This window comes from Chiloscyllium plagiosum, chromosome 39 (assembly GCF_004010195.1).
Source record: "Chiloscyllium plagiosum isolate BGI_BamShark_2017 chromosome 39, ASM401019v2, whole genome shotgun sequence".
NCBI classification, from domain to species: domain Eukaryota; kingdom Metazoa; phylum Chordata; class Chondrichthyes; order Orectolobiformes; family Hemiscylliidae; genus Chiloscyllium; species Chiloscyllium plagiosum.
The window spans coordinates 26,929,549-26,951,255 of record NC_057748.1 but is presented as its reverse complement, the minus strand read 5'-3'; the positions used below and the strand labels follow the sequence as shown (position 1 = coordinate 26,951,255).

The 21,707-nt window shown below is 46.4% G+C and overlaps 1 protein-coding gene across 13 annotated transcripts in view; it reads right to left on the bottom strand.

The window, feature by feature from the left end:
* The window catches only part of huwe1 (HECT, UBA and WWE domain containing E3 ubiquitin protein ligase 1), a 218,386-nt gene that overhangs the window by 149,764 nt on the left and 46,915 nt on the right, over positions 1–21,707 (bottom strand). For 12 of the 13 annotated variants that reach the window (XM_043680060.1, XM_043680068.1, XM_043680065.1 and 9 more), the window contains 7 exons: positions 16,424–16,522; positions 13,945–14,151; positions 13,700–13,852; positions 10,233–10,295; positions 8,693–8,770; positions 3,471–3,521; positions 1,442–1,510 (listed from right to left, as the gene is read on the bottom strand). In XM_043680060.1, coding sequence (XP_043535995.1) covers positions 1,442–1,510; positions 3,471–3,521; positions 8,693–8,770; positions 10,233–10,295; positions 13,700–13,852; positions 13,945–14,151; positions 16,424–16,522 — 720 coding nt within the window. The remainder of the gene's footprint in view (positions 1–1,441; positions 1,511–3,470; positions 3,522–8,692; positions 8,771–10,232; positions 10,296–13,699; positions 13,853–13,944; positions 14,152–16,423; positions 16,523–21,707) is intronic. The other variant, XM_043680070.1, reaches the window with a different exon arrangement.

Genomic DNA, 21,707 nt, shown 5'->3' with positions numbered 1-21,707 from the left:
GAAGAAGTGGGAATAGGGGAAGACAGCGTGGGGGGTTGGTCAATGGGAGGAATGAATCCAGTTGGTGGCAGGGAGGAGTGGAAGGAGGGGGCAGGGGCTGGGAAGGGAGATTATTTGAAATTGGAGAACCAGCTAAGGCCGCAGTGAATGGTGCACAGAGTTTAAGGGCTGAATGGCCTGCTCCTAATGTGAACATTTGTAATTTGGCGGTCACCTTTTCAGGGTAGGTGGTGAAATTCTCTCACTGAGAGCATGGAATTCTCCTCCCCAGGCGACAAGGGGAGGTCAGGTCTGTGAAATTATTCAAAGCCAAGTTTGACTGACAAGGGAATCGAGCAGAGAGGAAAGTGAAGGTATGATTTTAACGAGGTCACCCAAGATCTTACTCGATGGTGGGTCAGGCTCGAAAGGCCAAATGAACCACCTTCTCTTAAATTCCATGTTCCGTTACTGAAGAGAGGCTTAGTAGATATTATACTTGGAGTTTAGAGGAATCAGGGGTGACCTTACTGAAATGTGAAGACTCTCAAGGGACCTTTTGTGGTCAGCATGGACCAGTTTGGGCCAAAGGGGTGCTTGTAGGACTCCATGACTTGACAGAGTAGATGTGGAAAGGTTGTTTCCCTTCATCTATGACCAGAGGGTGCAATCTCAGAGTAAGGAGTCACCCATCTAAGATAGATGGGGAGCAATATAGATGGGGCTGTGAATCTGCAGAACACTTCACAGAATCCCTACAGTGCAGAAACATGCCATTCAGCCCATCAAGTCTTCCTCCCTTCACTGTAACCCCACGCGATATTTTCACCATGGCTAACCCAACTATCTCTGGACACTATGGGCAATTTTAAACAAGGCCAATCCGTCTTAATCCTTGGACTGAGAGGGGAAACAAGAGCACCCAGAGGGAACCCACGCAGATACAGGGAGAACACACAAACGCCTTACAGCCCAAGGCTGGAATCGAACCCAGGGCCCTGGTGCTGTGAGGCAACACTATGCCACAAAGAGGGCTGACAACGCCGTTTTGTGAAGCACATTCGAGGCTATTGTAGACACACTTCTAATTATTAAGGGGATCAAATGGTATGGGGGTTAAGGCAGCAGAGTGGAGTTGAGGAATTTCAGATCACCCAAGATCTCACTGAATGGCAGAGCAAACTCAAGGGGCCAAATGGCCCAATTCCTGGTCCTGATTAAGACATCGAGAAACATGGCTCACATTAGAATCCTCCGGCGAGCAGCTTTCACCTCTCTCCAGTTTGATCTCTATAGGAGGCCAAGTTTCAGAACTGAGGGGGAAAACTCCTGACCTGTACAAACCCCGCTCTGCCAAAGCACGGCAGGTGTTACAACCCAAGTATTCTCTTCCCATCACATCCACACCCAGACCTGCACCAAGAAGAATGATCTTTAATTGGATGAAGCCTGCAGCACTCACCTGCTTATCTTTTGGGATACTGTACATTTTGGTTAAAGACTCCATAATTTCAGAAGGACTTTCAGATATCTGAGAACAGAAAAGAAAGCCAAGGATGAGAAAGCAGCTCTCAGAGCACCAGCTCTCTTGTACAGTGATCACAAATAACCCTTCAAAGCCCCCAGGTTTGATGGAACACCAGCAGGTAGGATAGGAAACCCTTGTTATCTAATGCCAGCCCAGTCCTGGACCTGAACAGGCAGGACTAATGCAGAACTCCATTCCCTCACTGCACCGCCAAAGGGTGGTGTACTTTCCCACCAGAGGCATACTGCCTACTACCCTAAACTAAGACCCTGCTTCACAAAAGCATGGCAAATAAAAGGCTTTCGGAATTAGTAACTGGCTTATCGACACAAACAGTTCAAATGAAATTACAATTCACAAAATCCTTATAGCATGGAAGCAGGCCACTTGGCCCATCGGGTCAACAGCAAACCTCCAAAGAGCATCCCAACCCCCAGACTCACCCCTTATCCTATAACACTGCATTTTCCATGGCTAATCTACCTCGCCTGAACATCCCGAGATCCCATGGGGCAATTTAGCATGGCCAATCCAGCCTAACCTGCACGTCTTTGAATAGTGGGAGGAAACCTGAGCACCCAATGGAAACATGAGGACACGGGGAAAGCACGTAAACTCCAGCTAGACTATCACCGGAGGGTGGAACTGAATCCGGGTCCCTGGTGCTGAGAGGCAGCAGTGCTAACCACTGAGCCATCGTGCTGACCTAATCAAGGCCACATAAGCGACATTTATGGTCAGATCAGGAAACATGGCGAGAGGCGGAGGAAGACAGCAGCACAGTTCCCCTTTACAGCTCTTATTTCAAACGTGAAGATATCGGGGAGCATGCCAGAGTCCACAGGACCATGCAGTTTCCTCCAGGGACAGAGGACGGAATTGTAGAGGTGGCAAATATGCATCAGTGATAAAGCAAGATCCAAAGTTTGACCCCAGCCCATGGAGTAGATGGTGAGCGGGACTGGCAAGTGTCAAAAGATAAACCCATCGTGAGGGGTACACAAGCACCTTCATTTGAGCAGAAGCGACAACCAGTGGTGGTGGTGGTCGGGGGGGGGGGGGGGGGGAAAGAGGGCACCTTTGGGGCAAACAGTCTGCTATCATTTTTACACAAATGTATAAAACAACCCAGGGCTCGCCAGTCAACCCTGTCAAATCCCCCTATGAGTAAACAATCAGCTGCACCAATCTGGTGTGGTGCTGAGCCACAGAACAGAAAGGCTCCAGGTTCAATCCCAGAATCGCTCAAGGTGCTCGCTGCTTCCTTGCCACTGGCGTCAGTGGCACTGCACCAAGTGGGTGGGATGGCAGAGAGAAAGAAATAAAAGGAGGACGACAAAGCAGCTGTTCAATGCTCCTATTGCTCAGGGACTGGAAGATCTCAGTACTTTTGATGTGCAAGACATCAACCCTTTTTTGGTTTTCAGGACAGACATCCATTCACAGCCGCAAGAATTAAAACAAAGCTGGGCAGGTTGGGTGGTGCGTGGAGACGGAGTTGGACTTTCAGGTCAGGGTGCCGCTGCCATCAGTTCTGGTTGCAATAAGGAACCCGAAACTCTGTTCCTCTCCTCCACAGGTGTTGCCTGACCTGCAGACAAGTTCCATCCTTTTCAATTCTCACAAGAAACAAAAAAAAACTGCAGATGCTGGAATCCTAAGTAGACAGGCAGGAGGCACACAGCAAGCCAGGCAACATCAGGTGGTGTACAAGTCGATGTGCAAAAGCACTGGAAAAAGGTTACACCCGAAATATCGACTTGTGCACCTCCTGATGCTACCTGGCTTGCTGTGTTCTTCCAGCCTCCAGCCTGTCTATTTTCAATTCTCATGGCAGGTTTCCAGCAATACCCCCCCCCCATATTCGCTTAGCATTTCACACCCTCGTTTCTATTACCCCATCAGCTTCCCACACCACGCATCGACTTTAGACTGAAACGGAGTGAAACTGAGAATTACTCACCTTATCTAACTGTTCTATGTGAATGTAATGTAGTGTGTTGTTTGCTGTGGCCTGCAACAGAAGAGGTTACAAGACACGGGTTAACACTAGTTCAAGTCATGCAAGACAGAGCTCTGACATATCACAGTACACAGTGCTCCCCCGACAAATGGGAAGCTGCAAAGTAGGAGTTATAAAAAGCACCAAACGGTTAAACTGAGGTGTGCGCACATACATCAGGGGAACAAGGATGGATGAAACAAACCTGGAGTGCCTTAAACCCATTAAGGCATATCTAACGTGGTTGGGTCAGCTTGCCTGAATACGAAGGCTTTGCTCTCGTGTTTTCCGTATAGCAAAAATGGTGAAGGGGGTTGAAACATGCGGACAGTTTGAATGCCTAGCTTTTCACACCAAGTTCAGAAAAATAGACACGACAACGATCATGCTGAAGAGGGCTGGATGGAGGTGGGTACTGCTGCCCCCGACTGGAGAGTTCAGAACACTGTCACACTCTCGCAATATGGGGCTGGCCACTGCAGAGAAATTTCTCCTCTCAGGGGGTTGAGGGTATTCGCAGTTTCCTAACCCAGGTGGCTGAGCTTTCATTCACTGAGTACAATCAAGACAGAGGTTAACAGCTTTTTGGGAGGGTGAGTGTATTGAGGGAGGAGGCAGGAAGATAGCATTAATAAATGGCCACTCCCTGACGGGCGGAAGAGGACCCAGTACTGCTACCCAAGCTAGGAGAGGCTCTTGGCTGCTCTCAAGCAGAGTTTAACCGGCAACTCTGGACCACCTCTCCAAGCGGGTGGCAGCTTGCATCAATTCTGCCTCTCTGATCCCAACAGCACCTTGAAGTACCACGGTATGGTGAGACACAATACAGCTCAGGAACGGGAGCGACATGGGGGAGGGGGGGGGCCTGAAACTCTCAGTTTGTCAGCTCAAGGCAGCGTGAAAGGAGAACACTCAGGTACACACAGAAGATTGCAAATCTCTCTGCGTGAGACACAGCATTACTCAAGGTCGAAAGGGCACTTGAAACCTCACATTTAAAGGAAACAAAACACATACAAAGTCATTGCCCCCTTCACTCACAAAAGCCAACCACCAATCCACTTAATAATAGTCCCTGCACTCCCGGCCACAGCAAATCGCCTATAGTGTCCCTCACGTGATGCTGGGGAATCTTTACTCTCCGGGGAATCTTTACTCTCCAATGTCAGAGTCATACAGCATGGAAACAGACCCTTCTGCCCAACCAGTCCATGACGACCATAACCCCAAACTAGACAACCTGCCTGCTCCTGGCACATATCCCTCTCAACTTTCTTGTTCATGTACTTATCCAAATGTCTTTTAAATACTGTATCTGTATCCACATCCACCAAATCCTCTGGAAGTGCATTCCATACACAAACCACACCGTGCGTAAAAAAGTTGCCCCTCATGTTATTTTAAAATCTTTTTCTTCTCAGCTAAAAAGAAAGTGCCCCCTGGATTTGAAATCTCCCACCCTAGGGACAAGACACCTGCTGGTCACCTTATCTACACCCCTCGTGATTTTATAAACATCTAAGGTCACCCCTCAGCCTCCTATACTTCACCAAGAACAGGTTTAAAATCGATCAGCATTCTGCGATAGGTTGCTTGCATACCAAATATGCCACATTTAATCCAGCATGTTATTTTAATTTGCAAAAGATCTGTTCTAAGTGTAACCTCAGGTTTGTTACACCCAGTCAGCCACAGCACTTTGCCCCAAGTCAGGTAGTCTGGACCCCCTCAACACGCACACAGAAATACAGGTTGACACTTAAGAGCAGTACTCCCCCTGCTCTATCAGAGATACCACCTTTTGAATAAGATGCTAAATTAAGGCAATGCTCACACTTAAAATTCAGACCAAAAACAAATCCCACAACTTTACTTGGAAGAGTAGGAGTGTCAAACCTGGCATCCAAGCTAATATTTATCGCCTCAATCAACATCACTAGATCAGATTACCTGGATCCTGAATTCGACTATTCCAACATAATCACACTCTTGATAATGCACAAGCTACAGGTCGTTCTGCTATAATGAACGTTTCGTTAACGCGAACTCGCTGTAATGCGATTGACAAATTGGAGACAGTTTCTAAAGTGCAGATTTTTAAAACATGTTTCGGCTGCAATGTGATTACATCAACTGTTTCTATAATATGGCTTGTCCAAGAATTACCCGTATTATATTGTTTTCCCCAGTGATGTGTTTTTATTTTGCAATGAAGGGTTGAATCAATAAGCTCAGTAAAGGAATTAACAGTTCACAGAATCATAGAATCCCTACAATGTGGAAACAGGCCATTTGGCCCAACAAGTCCATACCGACCCTCCAAAGAGTATCCCCACCCAGACCCGTTCCCATACCCTTCCCCTGACTAATGCACTTAGCCTACACATCCCAGAATATTATGGGCAATTTAGCTTGGTCAATTGACCTAATCTGCACATCTTTGGATAGTGGGAGGAAACCGGAGCACCTGGAAGAAACCTATGCAGACACAGGAAGAACATGCAAACTCCAGACAGACAATCGCCCAAGGCTGGAATTAACCCCAGGTCCCTGGCACTGTGAGGCAGCAGTGCTAACCACTGAGCCACTGTGCCACCCCCTTATGGAAGGGAGGCAGGCAAGTGGAGTTGAAGTTTATTGGATCAGCCACGATCTCATTGAATGGCGGTGCCAACATCTTGTGGGCTGTTTTCACTTCGCTGTTTGCAGGAGCTTGCAGTGCACAATGTGCTGCTGCTGCATCTCCTGCATCATCACAGTGACCACACAATGGTCTTCCCTGGCTCTGAAGCACTGAGGGACATTGAGATTGTAAAAGGCAGATGTAAACTAGGGAGAGAATATTTCTCAGTGGGATCTCAGACTATTATAGTAAATGCCTTAAATTTGCAATCTTGTACAGTTTGACACCTGATGACAACAATGTCGGCAATCTGTAAACAGAAAAGACTCCGACCGTAACCTACTTACAATCCATCTATAGCTGGATTATCACAGCCTTGCATCAGTCCATGCTACCCACTGGTTTGATACCCTATGCCTCCAATCAAATGGTCACCAAAATCAACTCTTGCAATTTCAGATACAGCCCTACTCTCGACAGACAACACCTGCACAGACAGTGTGTAGGAGATCTAAAAGCTGATGAGGCATGGTTCACCCCTCATCAAAGATCCCCTCATGAAAAGACACAGACTCTCAGGGTACAGTTCCTACCCTTCAACCAAGTAAAAGTCTACACAGCAATTCTTCAGACTATTATGGTCTAAAGGGTAAAACTACAAGGACAGGTTGCATAAGCCTTGTTTATATCAGTGAGATTTCAGTTAACGGTTGATGGGATATAAATGACAAAATTAAATTAATATACGGATTTGATGGGGTAATTAGGGAAAAATTATTTCTTTCTCCAGCACAAGGGGTGCTTGGGTACACAATTTCTTTATTTTCTCATGGGGTGTTGACTTCACTTTTGCCCAAGCCTATCTGCCTCATGACCATTTCAGAGTCACTGTAGACCTGAAGTCACGTGCCGGAGTGGGTGAGGTCAACAGATTGCTTTCCCTGAAGGTTCTGGAAGCAGACTTTTTAAAAATAATGATCACAATTACCCTTTAATCCCAGATTTTATGAACTGAGTTTAAAAATTCCACGAGCAGCTGTGGTGGGATTCGAACCCAAGACCCCAGTGCAGCAACCAGGGGTGCTAGATTACAAGTCCAGTGACATTATGATGATGCCAACACCTATCCTCCGACCAATCTATCAGAAACACTTACAGAAAATAAGCAAACTAAAGGCATGTTGTCCTTTATACCAGCAGGGGACTGGAATTCAAGGAATCATACTCCAGCCATTCAAATCCCTGGTTAGACCACACCAGGAGTTACTGGAAACAGCTGTTGAGTGAGTGCAGCAGAGATTCACCAAAACAATACCCAGACGGCTAGGGGTTTTCATGACAAGCCGGGATTAAACACAGACTTGCATTGCATTCCCTGGAATTAGGAAAGTTAAGGGGGAAACTGAGCCAAAGTTCTAGAGCTTTGTTGGTGAGCTAATAGGGTAGAGGCCAGAAACTACTTCTGCTGAAAGGGTAACCTGGAATGGGACAGTGCAAAGGCGGTTTGGACCTCCCTTCTGCAATCAGTAACTACTGCAGGATCAATTGCTAATTTTAAACAGAGAGTGTTTTGTGAAAACCAAATATTACAAAGGGCTCAGAGCAGGAGAGCAAGCCGGAGAATCTGAATGGCCTTCTCCTACACATAACGGGCCTAAAACTAAAACACTTCTTACACACCAAGCCTACTCCAGCCTCCAAGGGGCTGTGGGAAGGATAGCGGAACAGCAGTGAGGGTCAATGGAATTGCAAGAGAGTGGTAAACAGCCTTCTATTTGGCTATAGGTTTTAAGTAATGTGGAGTGCCGCTAACCAAATGAATGGCAGTAGAGGTGCACGTAGCTGAATGGCCTGTTCCTATATCAAAGGAAACATCTGAATTGCGCTGAACTCAGCACATAACAACGTCTCAATGACGTGCAGGGACCATGTCATAATTTCTACCTCGTTAGCCAAGACGGGACCCCAATGGTTACCTGCCTGAGTTTTGCTCATACAGTAGTGGCCAGGATTCAAAAAGGGATCCAAGGCTGCACAATTCAAACCCTTGCTCAAATCTGAACAGCAGTGCAAGGAGCTTATACACAGCCCAGTTCTCAACACAAAGTAATACTCAATAAAAACAACTAGGGTCAAGGCAGACCCTAAGTGCGGATAACCCTTTTCATTACTGTCAGAATGACAAGAGCCGGTAGAACAGGGGGGATAGCTAAAGAGAGGCTTCATCTGTGCTCGCACATCAGTTAAGACCCTGTGACTGAAGAGGAGCAGTGGTCACTCTGCCCACTATCTCAGCCTTGCACTTATCCCATAACAGGCCGTTTACCCTCACTGACGACAGAGAGCCTCCTGTGCACAAACTAGGATGTGGCGTTCCCTGTGCAAATGAAAGCTACACCTCACAAAAAAACGTGGGCCATGAGAGGGCAGGTTGGGGGTTGGAGTGCTCTGGGATGTCCCGGGGATATGGAGGGCACTTGAGAAATGAGAGAGCTCTGTCCTTTTAAGCTAACGCCTGCTCAGAATATCTTTGGGGAGGAAAAAAAAAACGAAACCTCACCTTTTTGTCCAACTTCACCTCGGCACTTGGCTCTGCATAGAACTCAAAGTGTAGTGTTGTTGCACTAGGTGGGTACTTCTATATGAAAAAAAGGACAAAAAAAAGAGGGAATTTATTACCCGATTTGCAGTTTTATGGCTTTCCTCACTTCTGTATAAGCTGCTTTGTTTGTTTTCACTCTAAACACTTTAATTAGCTCATGTTGAATTACAAAGTTTCTGTCATTTAGAAGTGGAGGGGAGGGGTTTGATTGGCTGCCAGAGTAACCTGACATGAATCAGAGCTGGTGGATCCCAGGGTGTGGGTCCCAAACTTACAGGGGATGGGACTGACTGACAAACCACAGAAGTGGGACTGGGAATGTGAATGCACGCCTTCAACTAGTGCAGGAGTGGCAATTTCAGGCCAAACATTCATGCGTTAGAGCATTTTCTATCCTGCCCTCTCCCGCACTCATTCTCCCAACAGGTTCAGGGCTGCGTTCGTTCCTTCACAGACAACTTAAATGAGAAACAAAATCAAACAGCACAAAAATAAAAATGGGTACAATTGCACAACAGCATGCACCGATGCAGCAGGGTTGCAGGCCATCATTGTTTGCTGCTCTTTCACTGGACTGCGTAGGGAAACAGTGCACATTTTTCTTCACTGAAACGGAAACTGGAGCATCCCTCCCACTCTGGAGCACAACAAACGCCTGGGCTTTCAACAGGCCTGTAAACGAGCACTGCAATTCTTTTGGCATAATGTGAAGAGGCTGTGGGGAAGGGTGCAGAACCGACAAGCGACCTAGCCTGGAAAAGACCACATGAAGGCTGATGTTACTCCACACACTGGCAAAGCTGCAAATACTGTAAACTGAGTTCCGGCAAAGCCATCAGAGGCTATTACACATCCCCAAAGACCGATCCATTTGAGCCACTGCCCTCGCCACTCTCAGATCAAACACGTACCCCACAACTGCATTACGTGACAGACGTTTCTTTCTCTCGAGTGTGGGGAGGGGTTTGTTTCCTATGTGACCATAAGGAGCAAAGTCCAAGTGCAAGAGATGCTTTATTTTTGCCAAGATAGCTACTCAGCCAATGACATAGAGATCCGTACAATCTCCCCCAGAAGGCATTTCATAGTTACATCCAGCAGATAGGAAACAGGGAGTTAATTGCTAGAGGTGTTTACAAGAGCAGACTGCAAAACAAAACGCTGGAAAATGATGCGCTCCATGCCCCTGCCAGAGGCCAGCTGCGCCCACCATTTGGCTCAGTGAGCGGGCATGGGAAAGCTGGCCTCCACTAACAGCAGGGTCCAAACTCCTGTGCAGTAGAAAAGGCTATCCAGAGCAGCGAATTGTAAACGAGAGGAGCGCAGAGTGCAGCAGTATGCTGCATGGCTCGGGTTGGTTTCTGGCTCATTAGCTGACGCCACCTCAGTCCTGCAAAGCATTGGCGACCGAGAGCAAGTCACATCAGGAAGCTCAGCATTCACTTGATGTCAGAGGCTGGGTCAGATTTAATCAGAATTTCCCTGAACGCCCACTCACCGACATCTGTAAGTCACGGCAGCACTCCGCAAGGCCAAATCCATTCTCTTTTCCACCCCAACTCTGTTGGAAGAAAGACAGGAGGGTTTTTTTTCTCTTAAAAAGTAGAAAAATAGGAGGTTAAATTAAAATCTTGCTCCACAAAGACTCAGCAGTAGGTCTGATAGTGAAGGCGGCGTTTGGTATGCTTCCCTTTATTGGTCAGAGTATTGAGTACAGGAGTTGGGAGGTCATGTTGCGGCTGTATAGGACATCGGTTAGGCCACTGTTGGAATATTGCATGCAATTCTGGTCTCCTTCCTATCGGAAAGATGTTGTGAAACTTGAAAGGGTTCAGAAAAGATTTACAAGGATGTTGCCAGGGTTGGAGGATTTGAGCTATAGGGAGAGGCTGAACAGGCTGGGACTGATTTCCCTGGAGCGTCGGAGGCTGAGAGGTGACCTTATAGAGGTTTACAAAATGAGAGGGGACTGGGGAGAGGGGACTTAAACACTGGCTTATTAGGAGCAGCAGTTGGGAGTGTGAAGGAGTACTCCCTGCTTGTCTGAATGGGTGCAAGTCCAAAAACGCGCGAGAAGCTCAACACCATCCAGGACAAAGCAGCCCCCGTCTGTCTGACACATTAAACCGCCAACCCTGCTTTGACATTCACTCTCTTCACCACAGTGGAACCCACGTACACAGTCTACAAGATGCATTGCAGCACTGACGTACAATGGGGTTCAAGTTCATCGCTTCCTAAGAGCAGCCGAGCAGGTAACTAGGGTGGCAGAGGCAGCATATGGCATGCTTGCCTTTATTGGTCAGGGAATTGAGTACAAGAGTTAGGATGTCACGTTACAGCTTTTGTAAGACTTTGGTTGGGCCACACAGAGTACAGAGTTGGATTCTGGTCGCCACATTACAGGAAGGAGGCTTTGGAGAGGTTGCAGAAGAGGATTACCAGGATACTACCTGGATTAGAGGGAATGAGCTACACAGAGAGGCTAGAAAAACTCGGTTTGTTTTCTCTGGAACGGCAGAGGCTGAGGGAAGGCTTAATGGAAGTATATAAAATTATGAGATGTATAGATAGGGTTGACTATCAGAATCTTTGTCCCAGAGTTGAAATGTCTAATTTTAGGGGGCATTCATTTAAGGCGATTGGGGAAGTTCAAAGGAGATGTGAGGGGTAAGTCTTTTTTTTTTAAAACACAGAATGGTAGGAGTGTTGAACATGCTGCCAGGGTGGGGGTGGAGGCGGAGGCAAATACGATAGGGGTGTTTAAGAGACAAGCACATAAATATGCAAGAAATGATGGGACATGGATCAAGGGCAGGCAGAAGGGATTGGTTTCGTTTGGCACAATACCGTGAACCAAAGGGTCCATTCCTGTGCTGCATAATTCTATGTCAAGAGTATGGTGCTGGAAAAGCACAGCAGGTCAAGCAGCATCCGAGGAGCAGGAGAATTGACATTTCAGGCATAAGCCCTTCAGCAAGGATGGATTCCTGGTAAAGGGCTTATGCCCAAAATGTTGATTCTCCTGCTCCTTGGATTCTGCCTGACCTGTTGTGCTTTTCCAGCACACACTCTTGACTGATCACCAGCATCTGCAGTCCTCACTTTCTCCCTGTACAATTCTGTGTTCTAACCAGCCAAATCCCCTCAGACAGAACCTTCCAAACCTGCCATGACTTTTACCAAGGAGCACCACACCTGCCGGTCCCCCTCCCAGCCACACACCATCCTGACTTGGAGTTGTATTTTCAGTGCTCCCTCACCATTGCTGGATCAAAACCCTGGAACTCACTCCTCTACAGTATTGTGGCTGTCCCTGCATCTCACCGTCTCTCGCCTCACCAACATGGTGCTCTGGACCAGCAGCTCAAAATGCACATCATCCCTGGGCTATTCCAAACACGCACAGAGCCAGCAGCTGTATCGTGTGGTTACATCTTAACTGTGTATACACTTGGCTTTTGAGCTCATGCCACCAGCCTGTCCCTTACCCTTACCCTGCAGAAGGCACAGTCACCAATCACCCAGATATCCACGATGTGTGTCATGTCAGCCCAAAAGCACTTCAAAAACATTTTGAAGGAGTAAGACTCCCTCACAAACACGGAGGCCTCATCCTCCCATGAATTTCAGCTGCACTGTCAGCGGAAGCAATGACCAGCATTTGACAATGACCAGGGCACTTCACTTTCTGACCAGTTAACAGAACACAAAACAATTAAGAATAGAAAGTTCTGAGAAACTCAACAGGTCTGGCAGCGCCTGTGAACACAAAAACAGAGTTAACATTTCAAATCCAATACGGCTCCAGTCCTAACAGATAGAAACATTAATCTGGTTTCTCCTTCCACAGATAGAAAACAAAGAAGCCAGGAATCAGCCATTTGACCTTCGAGCTTGCTCTGCCATTCAATATGATCATGGCTGATTGTCAACCTCAATGCCATATTAGTGTTTTCTCTCCTTACCCATGAGGCCTTTAATATCTGAAAAATCTCTTTCTTGAATAAGGTGACCTGGACTAATTACCTTCTGTGCTACTGAAGTCCACAGGTTGAAGAAATATTTCCTCAACTCAGTACTAAATGGCACAGCCCGCATCCTAAGACTGTGATTTCTGGTTCCCTAACAAAGGGAAATCTTCCCCGCACATAGCCTACATAGCTGTTGGAATCTGATCGAAACGCACAAAGTTCTCTCTCATTCTTCTAATCTTTACTGAATCACAGGCCTGATCGAACCAATCTCTCATAGGAAAGTCATGCCATCAACCCAATGAACCTTCACTGCACTCCTATGGCAAGTACCCCATCTCTGAGGTAGAGAGGCCAGAACTGCACACAATACTGCAAGTGTGGTATCACCATGGTCCTGTATAACTGCAATAAGACATCCCTACTGCCGAACTTAAATTCTCCTGCAATGATGGCCAACACACTATTTGCCTTCCTAGTTCCCGGCTGCCTGTTTATTTACATTGACGAGCATACAAGGACACTCTGATCCCTTTGTACATCCACACTTCCCCATATAGCACCAATTACAATAATGCTCAGCCCAGCGTAGAATTTCACATGTTGCCACATTGTACTACATCTGCCACGTGGTTGTCCACTCAATTTGTCTAAATCGCAGAGTTTCTTTGCATTTTGCTCACAACTTTCAATCCCACCCGATTTTGTTTTAGAAGCAGCAGAGTCTGCCGAGTTTTCCAGCAACTTTGATTTTTAGTTCAAGAAATATCATGGGTAGGTTTTTGGGTGTGCGTATGCATCGGCAGGGGACAGGGAGAAGAGAATAGAGAGAAAACAAACAGAGAAAAGATGATGAATCAGAAGGGTTTAGAGGGATGCGGGCCAAGGTCAGATTGGTCGGCATGGACAAGTTGGACCAAAGGCTCTGTTTCAGTGCTGTGCAAATCTATGAAAAGAGCAGGAGAGAAAAACAAATCTGCAGAGAGCTTACCTCCGCTAAGTGCTGTAGCCGTGATAACAGAGGAGTCCTCTTGTCAGATCCGAGTCTAGTGATATAATTGGATCTCTTGCTGAATACATACAGCAGATTTAATACAGCAAGCACCACTTGCATGTCACATGATGCTAATAAGGTAGTCAGATGCTGTGAACAGAGACAGTGAAGAGGTCAGTATATCGTGTTCGTTTTCTGGATTACGGACCCCATTTAGGTGACAATTTGGCTTACGCACTCACCTCGATGGAGCTGTACAGGTGCCGCGAGAAGCTGTACTCAATGAGCAAAGCAGTGAAATTTAAGACAGCCAGGAGGAGGGCTTTGAGCTGCTCATTTTCTGGCCTGTCGCACACCAACATCCAGGACATGGTTTCCACAGTCTGCCCAGCATCTGCCAAAATTCCATCGAACCGATCCAGCAGGTCCACCCAGTGGTACAGCTCGCACTGAGGATAGGGAGAAAGATAGAGAGACAAAGTGTAAGGAAAACCACCCTGTTATAGGAAGGATATTATCAATCTGGAAAGGGTTCAGAAAAGATTTACCAGGATGTCACCAAGATGGAAGGTTTGAGTAGGGAGAGGCTGGGACGGTTTTTGCTGGAGTGTAGGAGGTTGAGAGGTGACCTAATGGAGGTTTTTAAAACCATGAAGGGTATAGATCAAGTGAACAGCCAGTGTCTTTCCCCCAGGGTGGAGACTTCAAAGACATTTTTAAGGGAAGAGGAGAAAGATTTATAAAGGAAATGAGGGGCAAATTTTCTAAGAGTAGTTCATGGGTGGAATGAACTGCCAGAGAAAGTGGTGGACATGGGTATAGTTACAACACTGAAAAGGCATTTGGATAAGTACACGAGTAGGAAAGGTTTGGAGGGATACGGACCAAACACAGGCAGATGGGACTGGTTTAGTTTGGGATTATGGTCAGCATGGACCAGTTGGATGCAAAGGTCTGTTTCCATGCTGCATGACTATGAAAACAGCAAGAGCAGAGAGATGGTTCAACAGAGATGGAGAGAAAAACTGCACACCAAGTATGAAGCTTCAGTACTTTATTCCTTTCACCCATCCGAAAATCAATTTAATAACTGCATGTCAACTGACTCTGAAAACCAACTTAACTAGAGGAGTCATTAACCCAGGGGGAGGGCACTGTTTTAAAATATGGAGCAAGAGGTTTAAAAAGGGATGAGGGTAGAAGTTTTTTCGCCCAATGGTTATCTGGAACTCTCTGCCTGAAAGGTAGAGAGATGTCGACCCTCAAGAAAGTTAAGTATTAAGATGGAACATTTGTAAACACCACGGCTTACGAGGCTACTGGACGAGTGTTGGGAAATGGGATTAGAATAGATGGATGCGTGATGGGCCTCTCTGTGCTGGCAAAGTTTTAATGATGCCAAAGGAAAGAGAACAAAAATCAAACACAAGTCCGTTGAAAAGGCAGTTGGAAGGACAGTATTTGCTGCTCGTCGATAACTACCCCTAAAAGGTGGCAGTGAGCTACCTTGGAGCACCACTGGTGTGGGGGGACTCCCACTGGTGTGGGGGGACTCCCACTGGTGTGTGCAGAAGGGCACTCCAGGGAAGGACACAACACAACTGGACTTGAAACATTAATTATTTTTCTCTCTCCACAGACCTGTGTTTCTCCAGCACTTCTAGCAGTACTTTGTTTTTGTTCAAGTGTTAGAGAAACTTAAGAAATAGACTAGAGAGCCGAGCAAAGCCAGTGATCTTCCAAGTAGAAACTTGGAAGATCGTTATTACATAGGGTCATTGAGATATACAGCATGGAAACAGATCCTTCAGTCCAACTTGTCCATGCTGGCCAGATATTCTAAATTAATTTGGTCCCATTTGCCAGCACTCGGCCCATACCCCTGTAACTCCTTCCCACTCAAGTACCCATCCAGAAGCCTCGCAAACACTATAACCGGACCAGCCTCCCCGGCAGCTCACTCTACACACGCATTGCTCCTTGCATCATGGGAGCTAGCCGCGTACAAGCGGTTGCTGCATTACCAAGTGACTATGCTCAGTTAGTCGTGAGCACTTTAGGACACCCGGGGATGTAAAAGGCACTGTGGAAGTGTACACTTTGACTACTTTTAAAAAAACATACAGATGGCCACTGAAAAGGAAGACCTGTTAACAAAGCTTCTCGTCTTACACTTATCAGCAGCAACACGAGAACGCCAAATTCCAGAGCATCACTGCTGGAGCAAGGGGACACTTATTGGTTGGCATTACTGTGGTGAAGGACAAAGGGGAAAAACAATGGGTTCTCAAAGCTGTTGCGTAATTCAAAATAGACACAAGGAAATGAACACATGTTCTTCAGGCTGTAGGTAGTTGCGTACAAAAGCAACACCCTTGAAATTTGGCATGCTCATGCTTGCCCCAATGGCAAAAACCTTTGGCAGTGATCAGCAAAAGAAATTTTCAGGAACAGGTCACATAGTGAAGTCTTGAGAACTATATACAAGGCCCTGGATTTTTAAATCTCAAGCTCTAGACCGCAGATCTGGGTGCTCAGGTTTAAATGAATCCGCTAGTGAGGTGACCATGCTAAAAAGGGAATCCCTGTCCAGAGCTAACCAAGCACATTCAAGGAGACGGTATTTGGTCAGGTTAGCTACGATATTGTTATACAGCCTGTGGTGCCACAGGTTAGCATGCCAGTTTCTTAACGATGCGCACACACACACACAAATCCTACCTTTCCGATATTCCATGTCTTAATTTGCTGAAGTTCCGTCAGGAGCTGCTCATCATTACAGGCCTTCAGCTTCTCAATCAGAGCTCGGCAGTCAGCAGGCTGGAGAGGAACGGAAGAAAAGTGACCTCAGCTTGAGATTCTGGCCAACATTTTACTTTTCAAAGGCAGTCCCCTCAATTTAAAAGGAAACAAGCCTTAATCTAGCAGCAAGGACTCCACCGGTTCCGGAGAACATTAAGCTGCTACGCCAGTGCTGCTTGCACCTATCAAAACCAATATTATAACTCTCCACCTTGTCAGTGAAAGCCTCTCCATCCCCTTCATGTTTCTGCCTTCCTTAGTCTCTCCCAACTGACTGGCCAACAAAGTGGCTGCAATAAAACATCAAGGACTTGGGCCTGCAGCTCTCCATGTAGATTGGACTTATAATTTTTCCTTCCAGTGAGATACTCTGGGTTTGAGCATAGCTGCTGCCACTGATGAACACACCCTTAAAAAAAAAAGTGCGAGCCCTAGCTCAACTGGAGCATCTTCATCCCAAACCCGAAGGTCCCATTCATTTCACTGCACCCCACCTGCCACAAACTCAAACAGTGCCCAGCAGCTGTGCTTAATCTGATGCAAAGCTACAATCAGAGCCACTGAAGGAGTTAACAGACAGCAAGTTGGGAAGATAGCTCTTTGGTCTCTCCATGAATCAAGAGATTTGGGGAGTAGATGCAACATTAATAGGGTTGATCAGTCATGATCGTACTAAATTGAACAGGCTTGAAGGGGTTATGTCTGCTCCAAGTCCTATGCCATATACAACAGGCTTGACAATCTGAATGGAATATCTTTGTTCCCATTTCTTGCGCTCTTTCTTGTACCAGACAGTGCAGAGCAAATCATCTCTTATTGTGGGACAAAATAGTACCTCCAATGGGCCTTTGGCCAAATAAATCCTTGGGTTACTGATCCTCCCACCAATGGAAATAATTATTTCAGGACCAAAGCCCAGCATAAAATTCAACCCCTCTATTAAATTGGTCCTTCTCAGTGTGGAGAACAACTGCACCCTCGAGCATTCGAAACACACTACCTTCAGCAGTTTCCAAGTTGCCAGCTGGAAATATCAAGTTGTCCCCAAGAGCTGACAACGCCACCCTGCAAATCAAGTCATTCCCTGGGAGCAAACTGAATGCACCCAGGGTCACCAAGGCAGCCCTTCTCTAACACTCCACTGGAACACTTTCATCTTTCCACCCTCCACAAAAATGAATACAAACTACCAATGTCAGACCTTTAAATGTTAGGTCAGCTTTCTCTAGCATTTACGACAGGAAGACGTTATCTCATTTAAGCTTTCAAGATTCACACAGAGTCCACTAGAGTAGATGATTAATATTCGCCCTGGACAGAACGATAGAAGAGGAGGTTGGTCATTTAGGACTTTCTTCACTCAGAGTTGGTTAATCTTTGCAACTCTCCCCCTCATCCTCTTCAGAGGGCTGTGGATGCACCATTATTGAAGAGTTAAGACTGGAACAAACAGAATTTGGTGTCTCAGGCAATCAAGGGATATAACCAAAGGTGGGTGAATCTTTTGGAATCAGAGAGATGTGGAAGCTCAGTTACTATGTTCAAGACACAGACCTCTGGATTTCGAGATAATGGCTTCACAGACCATTTTATACAAACCAGATGCAGAGCAGGCTGTTCGGAAATCAAGAGAAATAATGACACAACAGCTAGGGGTGGGTGGTGAATGGAGAAAGAGGGTGAGGAAGAAACATTAGCTCACTCTCTGTCTCAGGTCAATGCAACCAGTTACATGGGCCCTTCACTCTTAAAACAAAATCAAAAATCACAATTTCACAGGTTCCATCACACTCCAAGGATGGAATTCCTTTAACAGTACACGTTGACTCAATGGTTAGGATTTCTGCCTCACTGCGCCACGGACCCACATTCGATTCTAGTCTCTGGCAGCTGTCTGCATGGAGTTTGGACATTCGGCCCATGTGGGTTTCCTCCAAGTTCCCTTGTTTTCTCCAGAGTTCAAAGGTGTGCAGGTTAGGTGGACTGGCCATGGGAAATACAGGGTTATGGGGACGGGGTCTGGATGGGATGTTCTTCAGAGGATTAGTGTGGACTCAATGGGCTGAATGGCCTGCTTCCACAACGCAGGGATTCTATAATTCTATGAATTCTGATGATCAAGTAACTAGCCATCTAGTACATCAGGGTGGATTCCAGGCAAGAGATTCAGGGGGAAGAGGTGAGGGACTTGGCAGACATCTCATGGCAGACATCTCCCTTAACACTGAAAGCAAAGATGTCCCACATAGGCTGCAGTGGCATGGATCAAGCACTTTGCCCATACACACTACAAGAAAACAGGCAAGTTGCTGCCGCTTATGGACTAAAGTACTTGAGTGTGTTAAAGTCTCTTTCTGACATGTGGAATATGGATGACATTGTCAAAAGGTGTGGTGCTGGAAAGGCACAGCCGGTCAGGCAGCATCAGAAGAGGAGAGCCAGCGTTTCGAGCACGAAGGGCTTATGCTGGAAACATCGACTCTCCTGCTCCTCGGATGCTGCCTGACCTACTGCGCTTTTCCAAAGCCACACATTTTGACTCTGATCTCCAGCATCTGCAGTCCTCACTTCCTCCTAGATGGATAACATTGGCAGTACCAAACTTATTCCTAGTCCTATGGTGCTAAGTAGCAGTTTAAAGCACACTCAGCCTATACCTAACACGAAGGGTTTTAAACCTTGCAAGGAAAAAGGTTGCAGCCGAATTTTAGAAGAATGAGAGGGAACCTTAGTGAAACATAAAAGATCCTCGGGGGAGGGAGTTTGACAGGGTAAGCGGTGAAAGGATGCTTCCCATTTTTGGTTACCCAGAACTAGAAGGGACAGTTTAAAAATTAAGGGCTTCCCATTAAAGAACATGAGGGGGAGAACCTATTTTCTCAGAGATTTGTTGGTCCATGGAATTATTTTGCCCAGAAAGCAACAGAGGCTGAGATTTTGGATATATTCCAAAGGTGAGTTGGACAGATTATTGATCCAAGGGACAGGGACACAGATGGGAAAGCAGTGTTCAGGCCACACAAACGGATCAGCCACGATCATACTGAATGGAGGAATGGGCTTGAAGAGCTGAATGGCCTTACTCCTACTCCTAGCTTGTGCGCTGTTGTATCATCACGTAGACTGTAAAGATAGAAAGAGATAGGAATGCCAGGATATTGAACCAATGACTGCAAGGGGACAGCGACACATATCCAAGACAGGATACCCATGTGAGATAAAGGCAATATTGCAATGGGACATAACCTAAGAAATGGGAGGAGAATGCCCTTTCAGCCAGCTCCATCATTCATTAAAATGTTAGCCCTCAATATTAATCAATGACAGAGTATTCACAGCCCTGTGGAGTAGAGACGTCCACCTTCCTAGTACTGGAGTAGCCAAGGGTGCATTGGGCATGTGACAGAGTTGCTGACAAATGTGCTATTTATCAAGAGATGTGGAGCACAGGTGGGAAAAGGTACTGGCTCAGCAGAGATGAGAATGACTTACGAGCTCGAGGGGCTGGATGGCCTCCTTCTAGGGTGGGAGAGTGTTCCATCACACTCCTCACTCATTCAATGCCAGGTAGGCTTCATGGAGACAGGAGGCAAGTTACCAGTTGCAGAAATCCCAACCTGTGACCTGCTCTTGTAACCGCAGTATTTATAGAACACAGTACAGTACAGCACAGTACAGGCCCTTCAGCCCAGTGTTGTGCTGAGCATTTATCTTAATCCAAGATCAACCTAACCTACATACTTCTCAATTTACTGCCGTCACGTGCTGGTCCAGCAATCGCTTACATGTCCCCAAACCCTACTACCACCACTGGCAGTGCATTCCACTCTCTGTATAAAGAACCTACCTGACATCTCTCCTATACCTTCCTCGAATCACCTTAAATTTATGACCCCTAGTGATGGCCATTTCTGCCTGGGGAAAAGTTTCTGACTATCTACTCTATCTATGCCCCTCATTACCTTGTACACCTCTATCAAGTCACTTTTCTTCCTTCTTCTCTCCAGCGTGAAAAGCCCGAGCTCACTCAACCTCGCTTCGTAAGACAAGCCCTCCAATCTAGGCCACATCCTGATAAATCTCATCTGCACCCTCTCTAAAGCATCTATATACTTCCTACAATGTGGCGATCAGAACTGGACACAATATTCCAAGTGTGGTCTAACCAGGGTTTGATAGAGCTGCAGCAAAACCTCTTAAATTCCATCCCTGTTAATGGAAGTCAAAACACCATATGCCTTCTTAACAAGCCTATCAACTTGGTTGGGAACTTTGAGGGATGTACATGGACCCCAAGATCCCACTGTTCCTCACACTACAAGAATCCTGCCTTTAACCCTGCATTCAGCATTCAAATTCAACCTTCCAAACTGAATCACTAAGCATTTATTCAGGTTGAGCTCCATCTGCCACTTCTCAGCCCAGCTCTGCATCCTGTCAATGTCATGTTGTAGTCTGCAACAGCCTTTGACAATATCTACAACGCCATTGACCTTTGTGTCATTGGCGAACTTTACCAACTCACTTCCACTTCCTCATCCAAGTCATTTATAAAAACTACAAAGAGAAGAGGTCCAAGAACAGATCCCTGGAGGATACCACTGGTCACCAACCACCAGGCAGAATACCTTCCATCAACTACCACTCGGTGTCTTCTTTCAGCCAGCCAACTTTGTATCCAGACAGTCAGATTTCCCTGCATCCCATACCCAACTTTCTGAACGAGCCTACCACATCCACGGCTCGACCTTCGTGTCTTGTCACATCCTCAAAGAACTCAACAAGGCTTGTGAGGCATGACCTGCCTCTCACAAAGCCATGCTGACCATCTTTAATCAAACTATGTTTTTCCAAATAGTCATAAATCCTATCTCTCTCAATCCTTTCCAGTACCTGGCTCTCACAGACGTCAGACTGACTGGTCTGTAATTCCCAGGGGTTTCCCTATTCCCTTTCTCGAACAGAGGAACAACATTCATCTCTCTCCAATCAGCCAGTACAACTCCCATGGAAAATGAGGATGCAAAGATCATCACCAGAGGCGCAGCAATCTCATTCCTCACTTCCTGTGGTAACCTTGGATACGTCTGGTCCAGCCCTGAGGACTTAGCTATCTTGATGTTTCTCAGAATTTCCAGCACATCCACTTCCTTAATATCAATCTGTTCGAGCCTATTAACCTGGTCCACAGTGTTCTCACTTA